The sequence below is a fragment of the Microtus pennsylvanicus genome, chromosome 10, assembly GCF_037038515.1.
Source record: "Microtus pennsylvanicus isolate mMicPen1 chromosome 10, mMicPen1.hap1, whole genome shotgun sequence".
In the NCBI taxonomy this organism is placed as follows: domain Eukaryota; kingdom Metazoa; phylum Chordata; class Mammalia; order Rodentia; family Cricetidae; genus Microtus; species Microtus pennsylvanicus.
This window is the reverse complement of record NC_134588.1, coordinates 55579840-55600244: the sequence shown is the minus strand read 5'-3', so window position 1 is coordinate 55600244 and position 20405 is coordinate 55579840. Positions and strand designations below refer to the sequence as shown.

The window sequence follows — 20405 nt, the reverse complement described above, 5'->3', positions numbered from 1 at the left end:
TATATTCCCTTCTGAATAATTCAACCAGAGAGACCGAGAAAGCAAATCTCTGCCTATCCACCAATGCTTGGGTGGCCAACATGGGTCCCATGGCATTTGGATATTTGTTTATTTTTTAAAGAATTTTCAGGATCACAACTAAAGAATTTCAGGGGGATCACAATTTCAAAGTCGTCCTTGACTAGACAGTCCAAAGACAACCGGGAGATAAGAGACTGCTTTCAAAAAAAGAAAAAAGCCAAGATTAAAGTATGCTACGGCTGCCCTTTTAAATATGAAAATGTTGATTATAATGTTAATATTGGTTTCAGTATTAAGAAGCCGAATGATATAATGTGAAGAAAAACCAGAGTGTGAGATATTGTAGCATGTAGTACACAATAATCATTCCTTAGGCAAATTCCCAGGTATTTGTGGTGGTGGAAAAATCAGTGGTTCAGAGCTCTGACTACTCTTGCAGAGAACCTGAGTTTTATTTGCAGCACCTATATGGTAGCTGACAACCCCCTATAACTCAAGCTGGGTGACCCTCTTCTGGCCTCCTTGGGCAATTCACACATGTACAGAAAAAATGCAGGCGAAACACCTGTACACATAATAATTTCAAAACCATTGATTAGGAATTCAGTACATTATTGCACTGATCTCAGTTGCTTAGTTGCATGTACTTAGTATTTCTAATTAAAATTCCAGAGTAATGGACCAAGTATGTTTTCTGAGTACCTGCTCAGCTCAGTATAAATTTCACTTTAAATGTTCAAAATACCAGGATAACAATAACAAAAGCCAAAATAATTCTTTGACTAGAATGAATTACTAGAATTTCAAGTAATAATACTTATAATTTTGATCTGATTTTTGAGCTGTGGATAGTTTTAAACTTTCAGAAATATCAGTGGATCATTGTAGTTGCAACAGAGTTTGGAAGGGCCCATTTTGAAGAAATAATTTTTTAAGTGTTGAAAGTCATGTCAGACATTTAGTAATCATTTATCTTGAGCAGTTGTATAGATTGATATGAAGATTAATCCATAAGTTTTTTTTAATGTTATGTTTTTTCTTGGAATTTCTTAAAAATAAACAGAATTTTTCTGTTAGGGAGCAAAAACTAGAAATGTATTTGGCTTGTGAAGTGAGTTTTTAAGTTAAAGATGTTTTTACTTTAAACATCAGTATCTCAACTTGAAGATATATAATATATATACCAAATACTATAGACATTTAGAATCCTATTTTAATGTGCTGCCCATTTTAGGAGTGGATCTAATTGTGATATGATGACAGATTTTTTCCCCTAGATCCATGTTGTAGCTCCTTTATAAAATGTTGGCAAATAAACACAATAACTTCCTGGAGCTAATTAGAATTCTAGAATTATTGGGGGAGAAATTCAAAGAGCTGACCTGCTGTATTGGGGTCCTCAGTTTTAATGAAGTTATACCTTCAGAGACTGCTGAGACTGACTGGGTCTTCTCAGTGCTAGTGTGTCTTGGGTATGACTTCACAAACAACCAGGAAGAAAGAGCACTGTTCTGTTGTTGAAGTTTGTGAAAATCCTCTCAAATTATTTTTTCTAGACCATTTGATGAGCAGTCCTCAGGCACAGCTGGTGTGGACCCTGCCAATGGTAACTCTGCACACCACCAGGAAGGAGCACCTAATGGTGCCGGACAGAAGAATTCCAAGGATGCTCCTGGGAAAAAGAGAGAAGACACCAAACCAGGTCCTAAGAAGACAAAAGAAAAAGTAGATGCTCTGTCACAGTTTGATCTCAACAATTACGCAAGTATGTTTCAGATTCTTTATTTATTTCTTGGTAAATTTAAGCAGACACTATGAAAACATAAGGAAAGAAAGTATTAGACATTTAAGTTAGATAAGAGCTGACTGAGAAATTCTAGCTTTCCTTAAACTAAAATAACACCTTTAACACTTTGTGAACATTGAGTACAATTTTTGTTAATGATACTCCAGGAAGGATTCACTGTTCTTTGTGGCGGCGGGGGGGGGGGGAGAAGGGGCGCGGAGGGAGGCTTAAAATTGATCAAACCAGTAAAATTCCAAAACAGGCATGAGAAAGCACAGAAAAACACTCAGTGAAGATTTGAATTAGAACTAAAATTGTTCTGAACATTTCTTTTTAAAATGAAAAAAATAATAAATGGTCAACTCAGTTGTTAGTGTCCAGGAATTCAGGAAGAATCCACCAGGAAGACCATGTTTGAGCAAACAGAAAACTTATTGAAAGGGGCTGCTATTTCAGAGAGGTGGCCTGTGTGGAGCCCTAAACATGTCCATAAGGCAGGCAGAGCAAGCAATTTCAAGGAAAAAACTGCAAGGGGCAACGTTGCAACTTTAGCCAATCATAACAACATAGAGTAGTATAGTTAGGGACTTTTCCAGGGTGTCAGACCCCAGCCTATTAGCGAGCCTTTGGGGTTCTGCCCTGGCTTAGTACCAACCAATCAGAGGAGGGTAAAACTTTTATAGTTAGGCTGTTTCCTGGACATTTGGGGTTAGGCCATTTCGTAGATATCTGTGGTGAAATAATTTTTTAGGGGTAATCGTGTCTCTCCCTCTGTTGAAATTGCAGCCTAAGTACAAATGGAGTTCCTGTTTCTAAGTTGAACTCAAAATAGTAATTGATAACTTTAATAAAATTGGTTTCTAAGATAAAAGCAGAGGATAACATGATGGGAGACAGTGTTACTGTAGGCAAATTGGGAAACTTACAATAGAACAAGTATCAAATATCGTGGATAACAATCAGAAAATATTGGATGGAGAAATTAGCATAAATTATCTCAAGCCATATGATTTTACTTGTAATAGTATATGGTTTGACATTCATTCATATGAAAGCAAAGCTAAACAGTAAGTAAAATCGAGATTTCTTAATGAGGTAGTAATAATGGAAGGTTAGCATAGGTAGTTAGTTATTCCTATATGAGATGTGTGTGTGTTTTCTCGATTCTTTTTGTGTGTGGAGTTTTGTTGTATTTGTTTTTACTAAACTCTGATTTGTTTGGACTTGGGTCTCAGATATAATTTCTAGGCCAAGCCGGGCGGTGGTGGCGCACGCCTTTAATCCCAGCACTCGGGAGGCAGAGGCAGGCGGATCTCTGTGAGTTCGAGACCAGCCTGGTCTACAGAGCTAGTTCCAGGACAGGCTCCAAAACCACAGAGAAACCCTGTCTCAAAAAACAAAATAAATAAATAATAAAAAATAGTTTCTAGGCCAGTGGTTCTCAGTGTGATCCTTGACTGTTTGCCCTATTAGGAAATTGTATAGAAATGCAAAAACTTGTCTAACAAACTTACTGAATATGAATTTGAAAGCTAGCATTTGTAATTCATATGGGAAAAAATGATAAAGAAGTAGATGATCTTGATCGCATGTATAGGAATTTTAACTTGGTATTTTAGAGCAGAGATTCTCAATGTGAGTCATTTTTCCACTCTGGGACGTTTGACGGTTTTAGTTGTCAGAACTGGGGTGAGTTATTGCTTACATCTAGTCAGAACATAGTAAGAAGTTATGAGATGTTGCCTCTCTCTCCTCTCAAAATACCTTGTACTTTCTTCACCCTTTTTGTGATGGTGTGAGGTGGACGAGTGAAGAGCTGAAGTATATATAGGTCTACTGTTAATTACAAGTTACACAGCAGAAGCATTGCAGTACCTCTAATTGATCTGGTAACAGCTTCCAAGTAGCTCATGGACAGGTATTCTCAATAAGCTGTACAAATGAATGACTTAGGCATCAGGTACGATGACGTGCATCTTCACCATATCATTTAGAATAGCATGGGATTTAAACTTTAAGAAGTAAGGAATTTTACACTTAAATTTTTGACCCACAGCTAGAGCCCCGTTAAGTGAAAAACTGAAGTGAGTTTAGGATTATGTTAGTCTAGGTTGGTGTCTCATACTTGCTTTAAGGTAGAGAGGGAAGAATTCCAGGTTGCATAGTAAGTTCTAGGTTGGCTTGGTTGGCCCACACAATGTGACTTTGTCTCAAAATAACAATAAGTAATAGAATTGTGATGAGCACTCTTAATCAATCTGAAATAATGTGACACGTACAAACGCCAGTTTTAATATTTGTTAATTCATTTTTCCTTGGTCTGTACATAAAATTTTAAAACCTAAAAGTAATTGTTAGACTCTGTAAATTCCTACAGTACATTATAGCCTAAAGTCACATTTTTTTTCTCACTTTGAAGCATTATTTAACAGATTTAGATTTGCTCTACTGTCTAAAGTGTAATGACTTCAGCCAGAATAATCATTAGTTAAAAGTATATGGAATTACCAATTTCTAAATAAACTTATTTTATCCTTTAAGAGACAAAATTATTAATTCCCCCTTATTAGAATGGTGAGATGTATATGAAGTAAATTTACTACTGTTTAGAGCATTACATAGTTCTGAGGCTGAAAGACTGGAATACTTCTTATTTGCTTTTGTTTTTAAATGAATTAACTAGTATTTGTGTTTTATACATTATAAGAAGGAAAAAAGTTCTACTGAGAACAGTGTACTCTCAGCACTTGACAGGTTAGAAGCAGGACGGTCTGGAATTCAAGGCCAGCCTCAGATGTACAAGTTTGAGACTATTGGGCTGTATGACACCTTGTTTTAAATCTTTTTTTTTTGATCTTCGGAGGTTTTTTCATTAATGTGAAATAGTTTTGAAATTTGCTAGTTTTCATGGGCCATCTTATAGGGTAGGAATTAAGTTATACTCAAAAATTCTTTGAAACCTTTTTTCATGCTTACAGGTGTTGTTATAATTGATGATCATCCTGAAGTAACTGTAATTGAAGACCCCCAGTCAAATTTGAATGATGATGGCTTTACTGAAGTGGTATCTAAAAAACAGCAAAAGCGTTTACAGGACGAGGAACGCCGGAAGAAGGAAGAACAAGTTGTACAGGTTTGAAGCTCACCATTTTGTTGCTAGTTTGCTTGTTCCTCAGAGCATGTTATCAATGGTCGGGGTTTCTATCCATTCATAGTCATTTGTGTTTAAACTAAAGAGTTGAGTGATTTTTATCTTCAGCCCTGGGAACTCTAAACCAAAATTTAGGTAATTTGAAAATGAATTAATTACTACAGCTTTTTTGCCTTAAAACAGACTCTCTTTTTCCAACAGTAAATCTTATGTGTTACTAATTTGTCCCATGGTAGGTTTTAAATTATCTTGGAAATTGAGTGAGCATAGTGCGGTGATCCAAAAATGACTTCTTGTCTTTTGGAAGAAGGTCAAATTAATTTCCAACTTGGTTGAGTATTTCTGATTTGGGGGTGGAGGGTAAGCCTGTATATAAAACTATATGTCTTGTTTCTCTTTATCATCTTGACTTCTTATAGTTTTAAATCTTATTAGTACCCTGACAGTGTCCAATTTTGGAAATTGAAATAAATAGCTAAGTTAGAAATAGGAAGTAGAAATTTCATGCATGGTGCATTGTTTCTTAAGACATATTATTGACCAAAAAAAAATGGTTCTGTCATTTTTTTTAAGGTGTGGAACAAAAAAAATGTAAATGAAAAAGGAAGAAGTCAGACTTCTAAACTCCCTCCAAGGTTTGCCAAAAAACAAGCCACAGGGACTCAGCAAGCACAAGCTCCAGCCTCAGCTCCAGTTTCAGTCTCCTCCTCAGCTGCAGTTTTAACAGCCCCCGCACCTTCAGTTCCAGCCTCCACCCCAGCTGCAGTTCCGGTTCTGGCATCAGCCGCTACTCTAGTTGCAGCCTCCACCCCAGCTCCAGTTGTAACTTCAAGCCCGGCTCCGGCTCCAGCCTCAGCCACTGTTCCAGTGTCCACTTCATCCTCAGTCACAGCCTCTTCCTCACCCCAAGTCTCAGTTCCAGCTCCGACTCCTATCCTTGCCTCCGCATCAACTACAGCCTCCGTCCCCATTGCCTCAGCTTCAATTCCTATCCTTGCTTCAGCCCTAGCACCAGCTTCAGCGTCTTCTCCAACCCCAGTAGTCTCAGCCCCAGCTGTCTCAACACCAACTGCCCCGGCCTCAGCCCCAGCAACCTCAGTTCCACTTGCCCAAACCTCTTCAGCAACCACTGCCCCAGCCCCAGCCACGCCAGTACAGACTCAGATACAGACCCACAAACCAGTCCAGAGTCCACTTCCACCTCCAACACCATCTTCAAAACAGCCCCCACCTTCAATTAGATTACCTTCAGCTCAAACATCTAATGGCACAGACTATGTAGCCACAGGAAAATCCATCCAGACTCCACAGTCACATGGTTCTCTAACAGCTGAATTATGGGATAACAAAGTGACTGCTCCAGCTGTGCTGAATGACATCTCTAAAAAATGTAAGTAATGCAACAGAGAAGTATGGGGTAGGAAAATATATAGAAATACCCACATTTGTTCTCTATTTTATTTAAAAATTCAACTAAAACTTTTTTCCTAGTATGAAGCAGTAGGAGCAATTGTTTCTTAGTTCCTTTCTTGAAATGTTTATTTCTATAATAAGCATAGTTAACAACAATACCTAGTTAGAATGACTATTTTCAGGAAACCATTATACACACCTGGTCAGTTAGCTCAGCCAATATGAAAGTCAGTATGCGTGCTCTTCAAAAAACTAAAATAGTATTCATTGCCATAGGATTCAGCTCTTCCATTCCTGGGCATATATCTGAAGGGACTTGAGTCAGTAGGAAACTCAAGCTTTTAGTGTATTTATGGTGTATGGTGTAGAGAATTGTTTTATTGTCGGGCTACCATTGTAACTAAGGGTTGAGTGTATTAGACTTTCACATCTAAATTTTAATGGTCACATTTTTCTTACTTCCTTTTAGTGGGTCCTATTAGTCCACCACAGCCACCTTCAGTCAGTGCATGGAATAAACCCTTAACATCATTTGGATCAGCATCTTCATCAGAGGTGAGAATAGACTTACTGGCATTAATGGAGTTAGTTAGAAAGTTTTTTAACTAATTTCTCAAACTTCATTGTATCTCATGATAAATCTAGGGGGCGCCATTGAAACAGATTAAACTCAGAATTTCTGATCTATTAGGTCTGGGTTGGGTTTTGAGTACATTTCTATTAAGTACCCAGGTGATATTAATGCTACTGGTCCTCTATATTTACAAGCTATTTTTCACCTTTAGCTAAAGGTTAGACATTTATTCTGATATCCAGAAAAGACATGTGGTACAGGACATAATATAGTCACTATACAGGACAGAAAAGTATGTGGTACAGGATAGAAAAATATCTAGTACAGGATAGAAAAGTATCTGGTATAGGACATAATACAGTCACTATTTTCCAGGCTTTCATTATAGTCATATATAATATAACAATTTACAAGTTCTCTCATTTCTTACATATGTGCAGTATTGGTAAATAGTGTTTTTATCAGTGGTTATTCAGTGAATGAATGTTTAGCAAGTACTTTTTTGATGTGCTAACCATTCTTCTGAGTTTACAAAACTAGCACTGAGATAGAACTGAAAGACGCTTGTTCTCGTGGGTCTTATTATAGTGTAAGGAGAAATCAGCAATAGTTCTGTTTAATGAAGAGAACAGACAAGGATTTTTCTCAAAGTATATGGAAGTAGTTGAAAGTGGCCAGGAGTTCCTACTTGTGTGACATTTGAATAAAGAGTTGGAGAAGAGGGAGCTGGAGAGATGGGTCAGAGGTTAAGAGCATTGCCTGCTCTTCCAGAGGTCCTGAGTTCAATTCCCAGCAACAACATGGTGGCTCACAACTATCTGTAGTGAGATCTGATGCCCTCTTCTGGTGTGCAGGCATACATGCAGACAGAATACTTTATACATAATAAATAAATAAATCTTAAAAAAAGAGTTGGAGAAAATAAAGAGTCGGCTACTCAAATATCTGAGGAAAAGAAGTCAGTTACCAGTGCAGGGAATAGCAGTTATGAAAGCCATGAGTCAAAAACAAATCTGGTATATTCAGAGTAGTCAGAGAAGTCCATATGCTGGAGTGAACAAAGAAAGAACAGAGTTCAAGAGGCTATGGGGCTTTGGAAGATGTGGAGAGCCATTTTAGGGTGTCATGGATGCAGAGGAGCAGCAGGGTATGACTATAGATTGTTCTGTTAAGAACTGTTTGTGTGGGTGAAGAGGCAAGGGAGTTAAAAAAGTTGACAGTAGTCAAATGATAAGCCAGAGAAATGACATTGAGGGTCATTGAGCTAACATGGTAAAGGGAGAATGTCAGGAAAAGAACCATTAACTCCAGGCTATTAGTATGAACAGAAAGAAAGAAAAAGATGCACATCAGTTTAAAATGAGCAGCTACAAATGGATCAGGATTAGTGGTGAGAATAAGAAGTTCATATAGCTATATCTAAGATGTTATTGCCTGAGCACAGGTGTTAAGAGTGCTTAACTGCTCTTGCATAAGACCCAAATTTGACTCCCAGCACCCACGTCAGGTGGATGGATCAAAGTTACCTGGAACTCTGGCATCCATGGACACCGGTACTCAGGTGTACATATCTGCCCACACACAGATCATTATACATGATATGAGTGGAAATGTCGATTTAGTTAACTCTTAAGTCTGTAAGTCTGAACTGAGTCTGATTTGAAGATTTTGTTTGGGAAGTCATTAACGTATCAGTAGCTTTGAAAGGTAAAATGAATTATGAAGATAGAAAATAGAAAAAGAAATGAAAAATAAGTGAGACTTTCCAGCTCAGAGAAATGTGGGAAGTGTAGATGCCAACTAATGAGGGAAGCATCTGAAAAGCCAGGAGAAAGAAGGATTTAAAGAAGAGGAGGTTAATTAAATGTGTCAGATGCTACTGATAGAGCAAGTGGTACATGTGCTGAATTGAAGTTGAAATCAATGATATAGAGGCCACTGGTGACATTGGCATGAACATCTATTAGAATAAAATGTATGTGTGGGTATGTGTGCTGCTGTGGGTACCCAGAGGCCAGAAATATCCTCTACCATAGAGCTGTAGTGCCTGGCATCTTGGAGCCTGCTGACCTGGGTCAATCTGCACAAGGAGTAAGTGCCCTTAACCCCTGAACCCTCTGTCAGGCCCAGCTGGTACTTGCTTAGCCCTTTGGTTATCTTAGAGAACAAAAGTTACTGTTCCTTCACACACGATTTATAGAGTACTCTTAAAATTGGCTTTCTCTAGTAGTTACTGTTGGCCATTCTCTTCATTTAACTGCATATGAGATCTAACTATTTTCTACATCATTAGTCATTTTCAGTTATAAATTGCTGTGTCATTCTCTTTTAAAACTGGCTGAAGAACACTTCTATAGAAATTTCAGTGTTTACTAAAATAAAATTTTGTTCTAAATTGTCAATTTTGGCTAGGCTTAAAAGTGACTTTAGTGAAGAAATGTCATTTGACATGCATAATATAATTATCCACACTAAGTTCAGTAATTTTTTCTGAAACACTTTCTATTGGTAGTTTTCCTTTCTAGTATGTTTTGCTCAGGAATTTTCTCTACCATTCTTAAATGGCCATTCGTTTAATGCTGTCTTAGCTTTTCTTAATGTCCCCTATCCAATTTTTTGGTCCTTTATTTTATCCAAGAGAATCTAAATGATACTGCCTAGCACAAAGAATGTGTCCTGTCCAGAAAATTAGCTTTTTAATTAGTGACTTGATTCCATGGGTATGTATTCCATCTCACATTCACATAGTACTTTATTTTTTTATTTAAGGTTTTCTCTCAAAGCAGACTTCTAAGAAATTGTTGATACTGATAATTAATGTCTTTCTTTTCCATTTATACCTTTGACATTTGTTGATTTTTTTGCATATGTTGTGCTAATGAAATAACTTGAAGCTTTTGTTGATTTTTCTCATGATCACAGATTTAGGACTTTGAACATTTAAACTGAAATCTTCTATTCTCAGTTAATATGTAGAAACTTAAACCAAGCTTCTATCTTGGTATTTATGTGGCACTGTATATGTATTTCAATCAGGTCTGAACTTCGTTTATTATAATATACCAAATGTTAAAACATTATCTTATTTTAGGGAACAAGAAATGGTCAAGAGAATGGTGTTGAAATTGGAATTGACACAATTCAGTTTGGTGCTCCAGCTTCAAATGGGAATGAAAATGAGGTGGTTCCTGTGCTTTCAGAAAAACCAACCGACAAAGCTCCTGAACCTAAAGAACAGCGTCAGAAACAGCCACGTGCAGGGCCTATTAAAGCTCAGAAGGTGAGTATTATTGTAAGGAAGATATGATTCTGAAATGGACAAAGAAAATTGTTTCAAAATTGAACTTAATTTTCAATAAATCTTTCATTATAATGTATTTTGTCATAACCATTGACTTTAGCTTCCAGATTTGAGTCTGGTAGAAAACAAAGAACATAAACCTGGTCCCATTGGAAAGGAACGATCATTAAAAAATAAAAAAGTGAAAGATGCCCAACAGGCTGAGCCAGAAGGACAAGAGAAACCCAGCCCAGCTGGGGTCAGAAACACAGACCCTGGAGCAGCAAAAGAAACCAAAGCAGTCTCAGAAATGTCTGCTGAAATAGGAGCAATGATCTCAGTGTCATCAGCAGAATATGGCACTGATGCAAAGGTATGCAATGGGAAAATCAATAATGTGCATTTTTATGCCGAGCATTGGTTTATGCTGCTTGTTCTATAGCATATTTTGTGGTATGCTTTTATATAAATATCTTACAAAATGCTACATTTTAGTAGAAGTTCATTTTTTTGAATAGCTTAACTAGAAAATTATAAGATCAGAATTCTTTCCCTTGAGATTTTAAGCATTTCAAAAATGTCTCTGTCTGGTATAGCTTTATCTTGCCTTATAATTCTAAATTTAACAGTGGGACACACTTGGAACAAATCACTGTTTCTGTGATTGAACACTAAAAATACTGACTTGCTTTTGGTTTCCACATTGAATGAAAGGTATATATATCTTTTAAAATACAATCAGCTGTCTTATGTCTGTGAGTTCAGGATCCATGAACTCAAATCTGGATCAAAAATACTATTTCTAAAATATAGGGGGTAGTTACTGTTGTTATTAGAGATTTTTGCTTGTTTGTTTTTTTGCTTTTTTTTTTTTTTGTCTTTTTAAACTCTTTACATCTGATGGCAGAATATTACATGTTAGTAATGTAGAGAAGATGGTAGTTTGCATAAATATACTGTATGTAACATTTTATGTGAAAGACTTGACTATCCACATGTCTGCAGGCTCAGTATGTAACTAGATGTGCCTGTAAAGGCAAATTATGGGAAGTGACTGGAATCAGATACTTGAATTCATCTGGGGCATATATTGTTTGAAAAAGAAGGAAGGTGTGATATTTTTATGTTAATGTTTTGAGTTTTCTTTTTTTAATTGTCAGACTTAAGATTATTCTTGATAATAAATAATAATTCACAGAAATATTTAATCCTGTTGATAGCTTCCTACTTAGTGTTGTGAAATATGTTTTGAGTATGTGCAGAAGTTTATCAGCAATTGAGATGTTGTCACTTGTTAGCCTACTGTTAGTGGATTGAAATTTTAGGGCATAAAGTTTTATGATCTCTTTCCTTCCAAAACAGCTTTTCTCTGTTCTATTAGATTGTCGAAAGGTGACCTATAAATCTGACTTTAAAAGAACTTCTTTTTGTCACTCCTCCACAGGAGTCTGTAACAGACTATACTACACCTTCTTCTTCTCTACCGAACACTGTGGCTACTAATAATGCAAAGATGGAGGATACTTTGGTTAATAATGTAAGTAACCAGTCAGAGATTTGACAGGTTTGCATAGAAAACTGGCTGTCATCTGATACTCTTCTTGTCTTATATACGTTGTCATGGCCAACATTTGACTCTTAACAGGGATGAGTTGATAGTAAGTTTGTGTTTATGAGCACTGTAGTAAATATACCTACTAAAATCAAAATTAGGCTCTCCCATCCCCAAAAGTTAACAGCTTTCTGAAGGCTTGATTTTTTGTTTTTTGTTTTGGGGGGGGGGGGGGGGCTTTCTTTTATATACTACAGTTAATTTTATTTGGTTGGGTAATTTTGTTCACAATGATACTTCTTTTCTTTAATGATGCAATGAAGCCATACTCATTTAAGGTCTTTTTTCCAAAGAATAAGCTTTGCCAGCAGTCCTTTCGTGAAAATTGAACTTTAATGTATACATATGTATTCCCAATTGGATATTTTAAGTCAGTATAGGTGAAAAATAGTCTAAATATATTAAGTAACTTGCTGTGGTCACATGCACAGCATGATTTTGGGCATTTAAAAAGTTTCTTGTATGATCCTCGCTTTTGAGAATAAATAAAGGAAAAAATCCGGTCATCTGATCTCCCTTTTAAATATAAACTTTTATAGTAATCGAGCGATATAACATTTAAATGTTGATTGTTCTTTCAAAAAATACTTTTATAGCTACAGTTAAAAATTTCTTCAAAAGGACTTTATCATTTTCAGTATAAAAATCTTGATTTTTGTCTTATATTTTTCCCTCATGCTGTCTATTCGTCCCTCTAGCATCAAGTATGTGGAATTTTAGAAAGGTGAGCTACATTAGGGGTCAGTTAATTAAAGTTATAGTCAAATCAAAACACTTCCACTATATAACTGAGGAAAAGGAATAGAGTGGAATGAATTATACTTGATATTGAGCTTGATTAGCTTGTCCAGCTTTTAGAATTGTAAGATTGCTTCATTGCACCAAACCTGGAATTTACCACTCCCCTCTCCGTCTTTATGAGAAGAATTTCTTTTATAATAGGAAACATAGGAAAAAGAGCTGTTGGTTGGGTTTGAATGCTGGTTTCACTGCTAGGTTATCAGCCATTAACATTAAAACAAAGTTTATGCTTTAATTGTGCCAACTTTGCTCATTAAAAAAAAAATTGTCAGATGTCGCATTTTCAGATGGGCTGCAGTGGTACGCACCTTTAATCCTAGCACTCAGGAAACAGAGATAGGCGGATCTCTGAGTTCTGTGATTTTGAGTCCAGCCTGGTCTACATAGTGAGTTTCAAAATAGCCAGAGCTACACCAGAGAATCTCAATCCATCCCTCCCTCCCTCCCTCCTTCCCTCCCTCCTTCCCTCCCTCCCTCCCTCCCTCTCTCTCTCTCTCTCTCTCTCTCTCTCTCTCTCTCTCTCTCTCTCTCTCTCTCTCTCTCTCAAAGGCCACCTTTTCAAGAAAATGTATGATGCTCTCTGCTGGTTTATGGTCTGAGGTATATTTGGGGAAATGTGAATTTTATAATTCTCTATATCTATCACATTTTATCATTGAAAAAATACATATATGAACACTACAGTAGTTTCCATGTGCTCCTAAGGTCAATTAGCATGTGACTTTGTATCCTGACAGCTACTTTGGAGTAAGAAATCTAGTCTTGTGTATGCGTGAATAAGTCTACATTTGATTATTAGTAATATATCTAAGGCATCTATAAGAGTAAAACATAATTTGGGTTAGAGCTATTTAACATTCAATTTAGATGCCTTCAGTGTTGCTTCTGTGGGCCAAATGTGGTAGTGATTCTGTGCTAACCGTAACAGTTTTCCATGGAAAAAACCATACATCCTTTTGAGACGTGTTCTGTTGGAAGCTTCCATTTGAAATGTAGAACTTTTTTTTGTATTTACACATTTTAGGTTTATTTCCGTTGTGACTTTTATGTAGGCTTCTTTTTAGAAAATGTATGTTTATAAGTATATGTATAAGCCTGAGTGAGTTTATGTGCACCACTTGATTGCAGGAGTCCCCAGAGGCCGGGAAAAGATGGTGGGTAATCTAGAACTGTATTGTCATGAGGCACCAGGAACTGAATCTGGGTCCTCTGTAAATGCAGTAAGCATACTGAGGCATCTCTCCAGCCCTAGTACAGGCTTTTCAAATAAATAGCTTAACTTGTGTAGTAGTTAGTATTATCTAATATTAAAATTATTGTGAATTTTGAGTGTTCCACAGAGTTAAGTACAACTGATATTTTTATTGCTATAGTTTAGCTAGTTTCAAGATTTATTAAAGAATTCTTGTTAAGTAATGTTTTTGACAGATCTCTATTAGAGACAATCCATAGTATCTCAAAGTGATTTTTTTTATATAATCTGAAACCACCCCAAGCCTTTTTTTCCAGAATAGCTGAGTGAATCATCCAAAAACAAGCATAAAGCAGTACATATAGTAAAATAACAAGATCTAGGGACTATGAAGGGAAAAAGAAAATATGGATAGTGCACAATAACTAATGTTTCTTACAGCATTTGCCACAATCCTTATACAGTAGAATGGTTTGGTATGTGAGGTAAGGGTGTGTTCCTTACTTGGTTCCAGAAGTTGCTCTTGTTCTTGAATCTAATTTTAAGAGGTTGATTATATTGTAGGAAAGAGATTTTCTACCTTTGCATTGCTAGGTTAAATACTCAGGATAAGAACCTGTGGGTCCTCATATATGCTGGGAAAGTCATACTCCTTAGAACTTGATTGCACAGTAATATTAACACCACCTGGGAATTTGTTTAAAATACAAAATTTTGTTTCTAGTATAAAGAGCACTACCTGAGTAGTATGTGCTTTATATTCAAAGCAGGTTCTTTTTTCCTGACAGTTTGTGCACACCTAAGCGGAGAGTTTTTTTCTTCAGAACTTTAAGATAGTTATTGGCCTCTGCAAGCATTATAACTTAAGTAATTAGATACAACATTTTTAGAGTACATTAGCACTGTGACTGATGGGGCTTTTGCAGCATACTTAGATTGTGATATGTTGACTGCCTTTTCAGGTGCCCCTGCCCAACACCCTACCCCTCCCTAAGAGGGAGACTATACAACAGAGCTCCAGCCTAACTTCAGTTCCTCCTACTACTTTCAGCCTCACCTTCAAGGTATGTACAGTGTCCATCTCCAAGGCTCCTTAATCATTGCTTGCAAGGGGCGTAAAGTTCAAAATAATAGCACTGGCAAGGTCTATTGTGCTTGTGAATTTTTTCATTAAAATAGAATTACTGTTTGTGATTTGTACTTAAATACACAGTACTAACTATGCTAATAATGCTTTTTTTCTTCCTTATAAATCATGAATAAGCTGAATGCAGGAATGATTTATGAAAAGGCTGTTAACAAAAGCATACTCGATAAGCAAAATTGTGAGGTTTTGATGGAAGTACTAAAGATTGAACCTGGGACCTCACATCCCAGCCATTTTCTTTCTTACTTATTTAAACACAGTCTCACTAAGTAGCCCAGCCTGGCTTTTAACTTTGCCCTCCGTTTGCTTCAGTGTCTCAGTTAGTGAGGATTCCAGGCTATCCTGTGCCGCTAGTCTTAGCATTTGCCTTGTTTTTCTCACCGATTCTCATTGTTTTTGACATATGTTAATTGTTTTATGAGACAATTACTTGAGGTTATTTTAGAACTCTGATTCACCTTGGGGTGGGTTAGTAGTTAGGTGGAGAAAATACAGAATTTTTTAAAATGTCTTTTATTTATTGGTGTTCTTTTTGTTCCTAATCCTTGCAAGTATGGTATTAGCCTCAAAAGGCAGGTTTTCCTGATTGGATTATAGTGAATCTTTGACATTACACAGGAGGGGGGAAAGCTAAGCTGTTTTAGTCGTGTTACCAGTGTTCATTTCTAGACTCTCTCTGCTCAACCTTAGGAGCACTTTGTGGGAGTGTTAATAAAACTCTGAGACTCTGACGTAGATGCCTGTTTGTTCCCCATTCTCACTGCTTACTGCTACTTCTTGTTGGCTCTCGCTGCTGATTTTCCACTCAGAGGACTATATCTGGGTTTATTACCTTGTTCTATAATTCAGATAATTATGATTATATTGATTAAATTTCATATAAGCAAATGTCTTTATACTTATCTCTGAGTCAGTTGTTAATTCTTTAGAATACTTATTGCGCTTTGCCTGGTACTCATTTTTAACATCCCACAGAGTTAAAATTAAATTAGCTTTACCTGTCATTTCTTTACTTTTTTTAAAAAAATATTTCTTGGGGGCTGGAGAGATGGCTCAGAGGTTAAGAGCATTGTCTGCTCTTCCAAAGGTTCTGAGTCCAATTCCCAGCAACCACATCGTGGCTCACAACCATCTGTAATGGGGTCTGGTGCCCTCTTCTGGCCTGCAGGCATATACACAGAATACTGTGTGCATAATAAATAAATAAACATTAAAAAAATATTTCTTGGAAAAATACTTGTAAAAAGTTCTATATGGACATTATTATCAGTATGTAAAATAATTATACTTTTGGTAGCCTTGACTTTCCAAAGACAAACTGTTTTCTTGCTGTGTAAGAGGTGAAAGTAAGCCAAATATCTGTGTGGAGTCTAACCCATGCCATAGTATTTGCCTACAGCTGAAAAGACATAGTAATCTCCCCAAATTCCTGCCATACCAAAATGTCAGGTTACTGTTAGGATGGTCAACAAACTTAAGTTCCTTACAAGATGTTTTGTTTTACAGTTATTTTCAATAGGTTTTAATGAAGATCACAAGTTGTCATATCCTAGATATGTAGATTATTTTGTAAAAAATCTCTGAGTTAATAAAAAATTATGTCATTAGACTTTTCTCTCATCACATTATATATGTATATAAACATACAGACACACACACACACATCAACAAAGCCAGTCTTCTGTCAGAAGCTAGACAGAAACCTCAGTCGTCCCTTAAGGGATGGAGGTGATGCCATAAACCTGACTGTGGGTTCCATCATTCAGAACAACTAATGAGAAATGCAACTAAAATACTATAGTCATATTCTTAGTAGGAGCTCAAATATAGGCACTGTGGGAGCAAAGAGGTCTCTGGAGGTGCCATTCTAGGATTTAGGAAGGATCTCAGAATTGTAGGGTCAGGGGGCCAGGTTCCAGTACCATCCCACCCTCCACAGCTTTTATTTTAGAATAAAGTACACTTGAACTGATTGTGAGAAATATGTGTGTGTCCTTAAACATAAAGGAGTTGTACAGTTTGAGTGTTTTATGATGACAGTCAGCATATGTGTCTTTTAAAGGTGATATGATAAAGTACATTAAAGGTACACCTTTAATCCCAGATCAGGCAGATCTCTGAGTTTGGGGCTAGCCTGGTCTACAGAGTGAGTTCCAGGACAGCCAGGGAATCACAGAAGAACTGTCAGGGGCAGGGAGGGGGCATTTAGAGATTGGCACTTTAAAGGCTAACATGTTAGTAGTATTAAAGATATTACTTAGGAAAACAACTTCTTACAAATCATCTTAGATATTATTGTGGGTTTGTTTTTTTTGTTTATTTTTTTCAGCCCAAAATTTCCTCTGGCTCATAGCCTTGGTGGAGGGAATCTTCCTCTGCTCTCCAGTTCAGAATTCACTGGATACCTAAAATTATTCAACATTTGAACAATGGCTGGTCTAAATTGATATTTGCTGTAAGAGAAAATGAAATAGATGCTGTATCTGAAATTTTAATATTAAAAAGCTTAGGAAATGGGTATGGTGGCATTTGTGTACAGAGATAAAAGTAGTTCAAGTCTTCCAGTACATAATGCGTACTGTGCTACAGTAAAACAGTGGAAACAAATCAGAAAAGGATATGTATTAGTGCCTGTTTTTATATTATTTAAATTATAGATATATTGTCTTTAACTGTTAACCAAATTAATACTGCCTTTTGTCTTTATATTTTTTAATGGAGCTGGTAGAAAAATACAAGTTGCATATGTGGTATCATTGTTATCTGAAAGTTAGTGAACAATGCTGCTCAAACTTGAAGATGCAATTCTGTCTTTTAATAAATGATAGTATGAGTAAACCAGGATCACAAATACAAATTACTACAGATAGTATACACTAGCCTAAAATTTTGTCCTATTACATTGCCATCTGTATTTCAGAAGTATTGGTTTTAAAAGGAATGGAGAGAGAAAAGGTGTTTCACAAGGCCCTTTCTGACTTCCGTCCCATAGAGGAATCACATTCCTTCTATTGTATTAGTAGGGATATTTGTGTTTGGATAAATGCTTTAGCTATAGTTCATTGTGCATTTCTTAAAGCTTTCAAGAAACTCCGTTTTAAACTAATAATAGCCCTTAGGGTGAGAGAGCAAGTAAAAAGCGTAAGCTCTCTGACAGTATTTGAAATCTGTATACTGGGATATAGAGGATGTGGTCTTTTGGGTTTTCTTTGGTTTTTTTGTTTGTTTGCTTGCTTTAACAGAAGACTCTTTTATTGCAGATGGAGTCTGCGCGTAAGGCATGGGAGAATTCTCCAAATCTAAGGGAAAAGGGGTCTCCGGTCACTTCTACAGCACCTCCAATTGTGAGTGGAGTCAGCAGTAGTGCCAGCGGACCAAGCACTGCTAATTACAACTCTTTTTCCAGTGCATCGATGCCTCAGATCCCTGTTGCTTCAGTCACTCCCACAGCATCATTATCAGGTAGAAGCTGTCATAGCTTTCCTTACATACCTATTTTGTGTACTGCACTCCCATTCCCTGAGCAGAAGGTCATTCTTTAGGAAAACTAGTCTCCTCTTGCCTCTTATTTGTCTCTCAGAATTTTAATGTGACTATTTCATTGATTGTTTATTAGAAAACATGTTGCTGCATCCTTCCTCGTTGATTAAAAAAGAGTATCTAAATTTTTTTAAGTTCACCTTTTTGTTGTCATTTTTACTATATCCAAATAATTTAAAACCCAGTTGAGAAATATAAATTTCCAGTATATACCTGGTTTAATGGTGCTAATGGAGTTATCTACATCTTCTAAAGGTGGGTTAGGTGGGTGTGTTTGTACTGTTCAAGTAGGACCTGGACTTAGAATGAGCTCCATCCTTCCTTGCAGTTCTGCACAATTGCCAACTTAGAGGTTTTGTAGTTCTTAAAGAATGGCAAAGGGCCAGGTGGTAGTGGCACACGCCTTTAATCACAGCACTGAGGCAGAGGATTTCAGTGTGTTCGAGGCCAGCCTAGTCTACAGAATGAGTTACTTAACAGCCAGGGCTGTTACACACAGAAAACCCTGTCTTGATAGCAAAACTAAGAATGGCAAACGTTTCCAAATGCTTGACTTCCAGGATAGCACATCCTTTTTACTTTTCCTAAATGCAACCATGCTGCTTCTGTTAAAAACAAAGTTTATTTCCCTGATGTATCCACAGCAGTGGGAAATAGATAGAATGTATAGCCTGTGTGGTATTGTTTTTTCCGTATTGTGCCACATAGTGTGCTAATTTTGAGATCTCCACCACTAGTGTTTGGGCTGTCCTATACCTATTTTTATATTGTCTGTAATTGATGTATTTAGACAAACCCAATGTAGGCACACACCTGTGTTTTCAGCACTTGAGAGACTGAAGTAGGGAGGTTGGAAATTTGAGGCCAATCTAGGTAAGTGTGAAGGCACTGTCTTGAAAGAAAAGACCTCAGAGATGATTCCTGTATTGTAATGCTGTGCCAAACAATGCCCAATTGTATCATTTTCTTTCTTTAGAGCTTGTCCAGTCATTCCTCACTACCCATTTGTCCACTAAGACATCTTAATAGACTAACTTGAATTTTCATATACTTAAGTGGAAATTAATACAAAACATACAAGACTGGGGTAGGATGTCTTTAATGTTCCCCAGTCTTTCTTTGGAATCCTTTCTCTAGGTCTAGCTACTCTGCTTGTTTAGTTGAACAAATAGTAACAAGGATAAAAGTCTGTCCATACTTTGTGGAGAAATTATTGGGTTTTTTGATGTTAGGGTTTTTTTTGGGGGGGGGGGGGGTATTGGTTTTCTGTGTGCCTGTATCTGTCCTCTCCTTTTCAAGGCAAGGTCTCTTGTATTCTTGACTGGCCTGTAACTAACTCTCTTGTAAATGAGAGTATGAGTCTGCCTCCACCTCCTGAGTTTAGAGATCACAGGAACTCTGTGCTAGAATTACAGGTACATGCCACCATGACTGGTTCATGGAGTGCTGGGGATACGGTGCATGCTAGGCAAGCACCTCTATCAACTCAACTCCATTGCCAACCCCTGAGACACTCCGGTCTTCTCAAATAGTGTTGGTTTGTGGTTGCTGGAATACTTAATGTCCATAGGACTCATAGAACCAGAAACATAAGTATGAAGAATAAACATGCTGTATTTTCTCCCTTCTTCAAATACAGGAGCCGGTACTTACACTACCTCTTCTTTGAGTACAAAATCTACAACCACATCAGATCCTCCTAATATCTGTAAAGTAAAACCCCAACAACTGCAGACAAGCAGCCTACCTTCTGCAAGTCATTTTTCACAGTTAAGCTGTATGCCTTCCCTTATTGCCCAGCAGCAGCAGAGTCCACAAGTTTATGTGTCTCAGTCGGCAGCAGGTAATATTTCTAGGTTTGGTTACAGGAATTTAGAAAATAAAGACT

At 36.9% G+C, this 20405-nt stretch overlaps 1 protein-coding gene across 10 annotated transcripts in view; it reads left to right on the top strand.

The window, feature by feature from the left end:
* The window catches only part of Prrc2c (proline rich coiled-coil 2C), a 71934-nt gene that overhangs the window by 41022 nt on the left and 10507 nt on the right, over window positions 1-20405 (top strand). For all 10 annotated transcript variants that reach the window (XM_075988424.1, XM_075988429.1, XM_075988425.1 and 7 more), the window contains exons 17-26: window positions 1578-1786; window positions 4786-4940; window positions 5532-6348; window positions 6841-6926; window positions 10037-10225; window positions 10347-10598; window positions 11670-11762; window positions 14793-14894; window positions 18238-18439; window positions 20157-20360. In XM_075988424.1, the coding sequence (XP_075844539.1) occupies window positions 1578-1786; window positions 4786-4940; window positions 5532-6348; window positions 6841-6926; window positions 10037-10225; window positions 10347-10598; window positions 11670-11762; window positions 14793-14894; window positions 18238-18439; window positions 20157-20360 (2309 nt within the window). The remainder of the gene's footprint in view (window positions 1-1577; window positions 1787-4785; window positions 4941-5531; window positions 6349-6840; window positions 6927-10036; window positions 10226-10346; window positions 10599-11669; window positions 11763-14792; window positions 14895-18237; window positions 18440-20156; window positions 20361-20405) is intronic.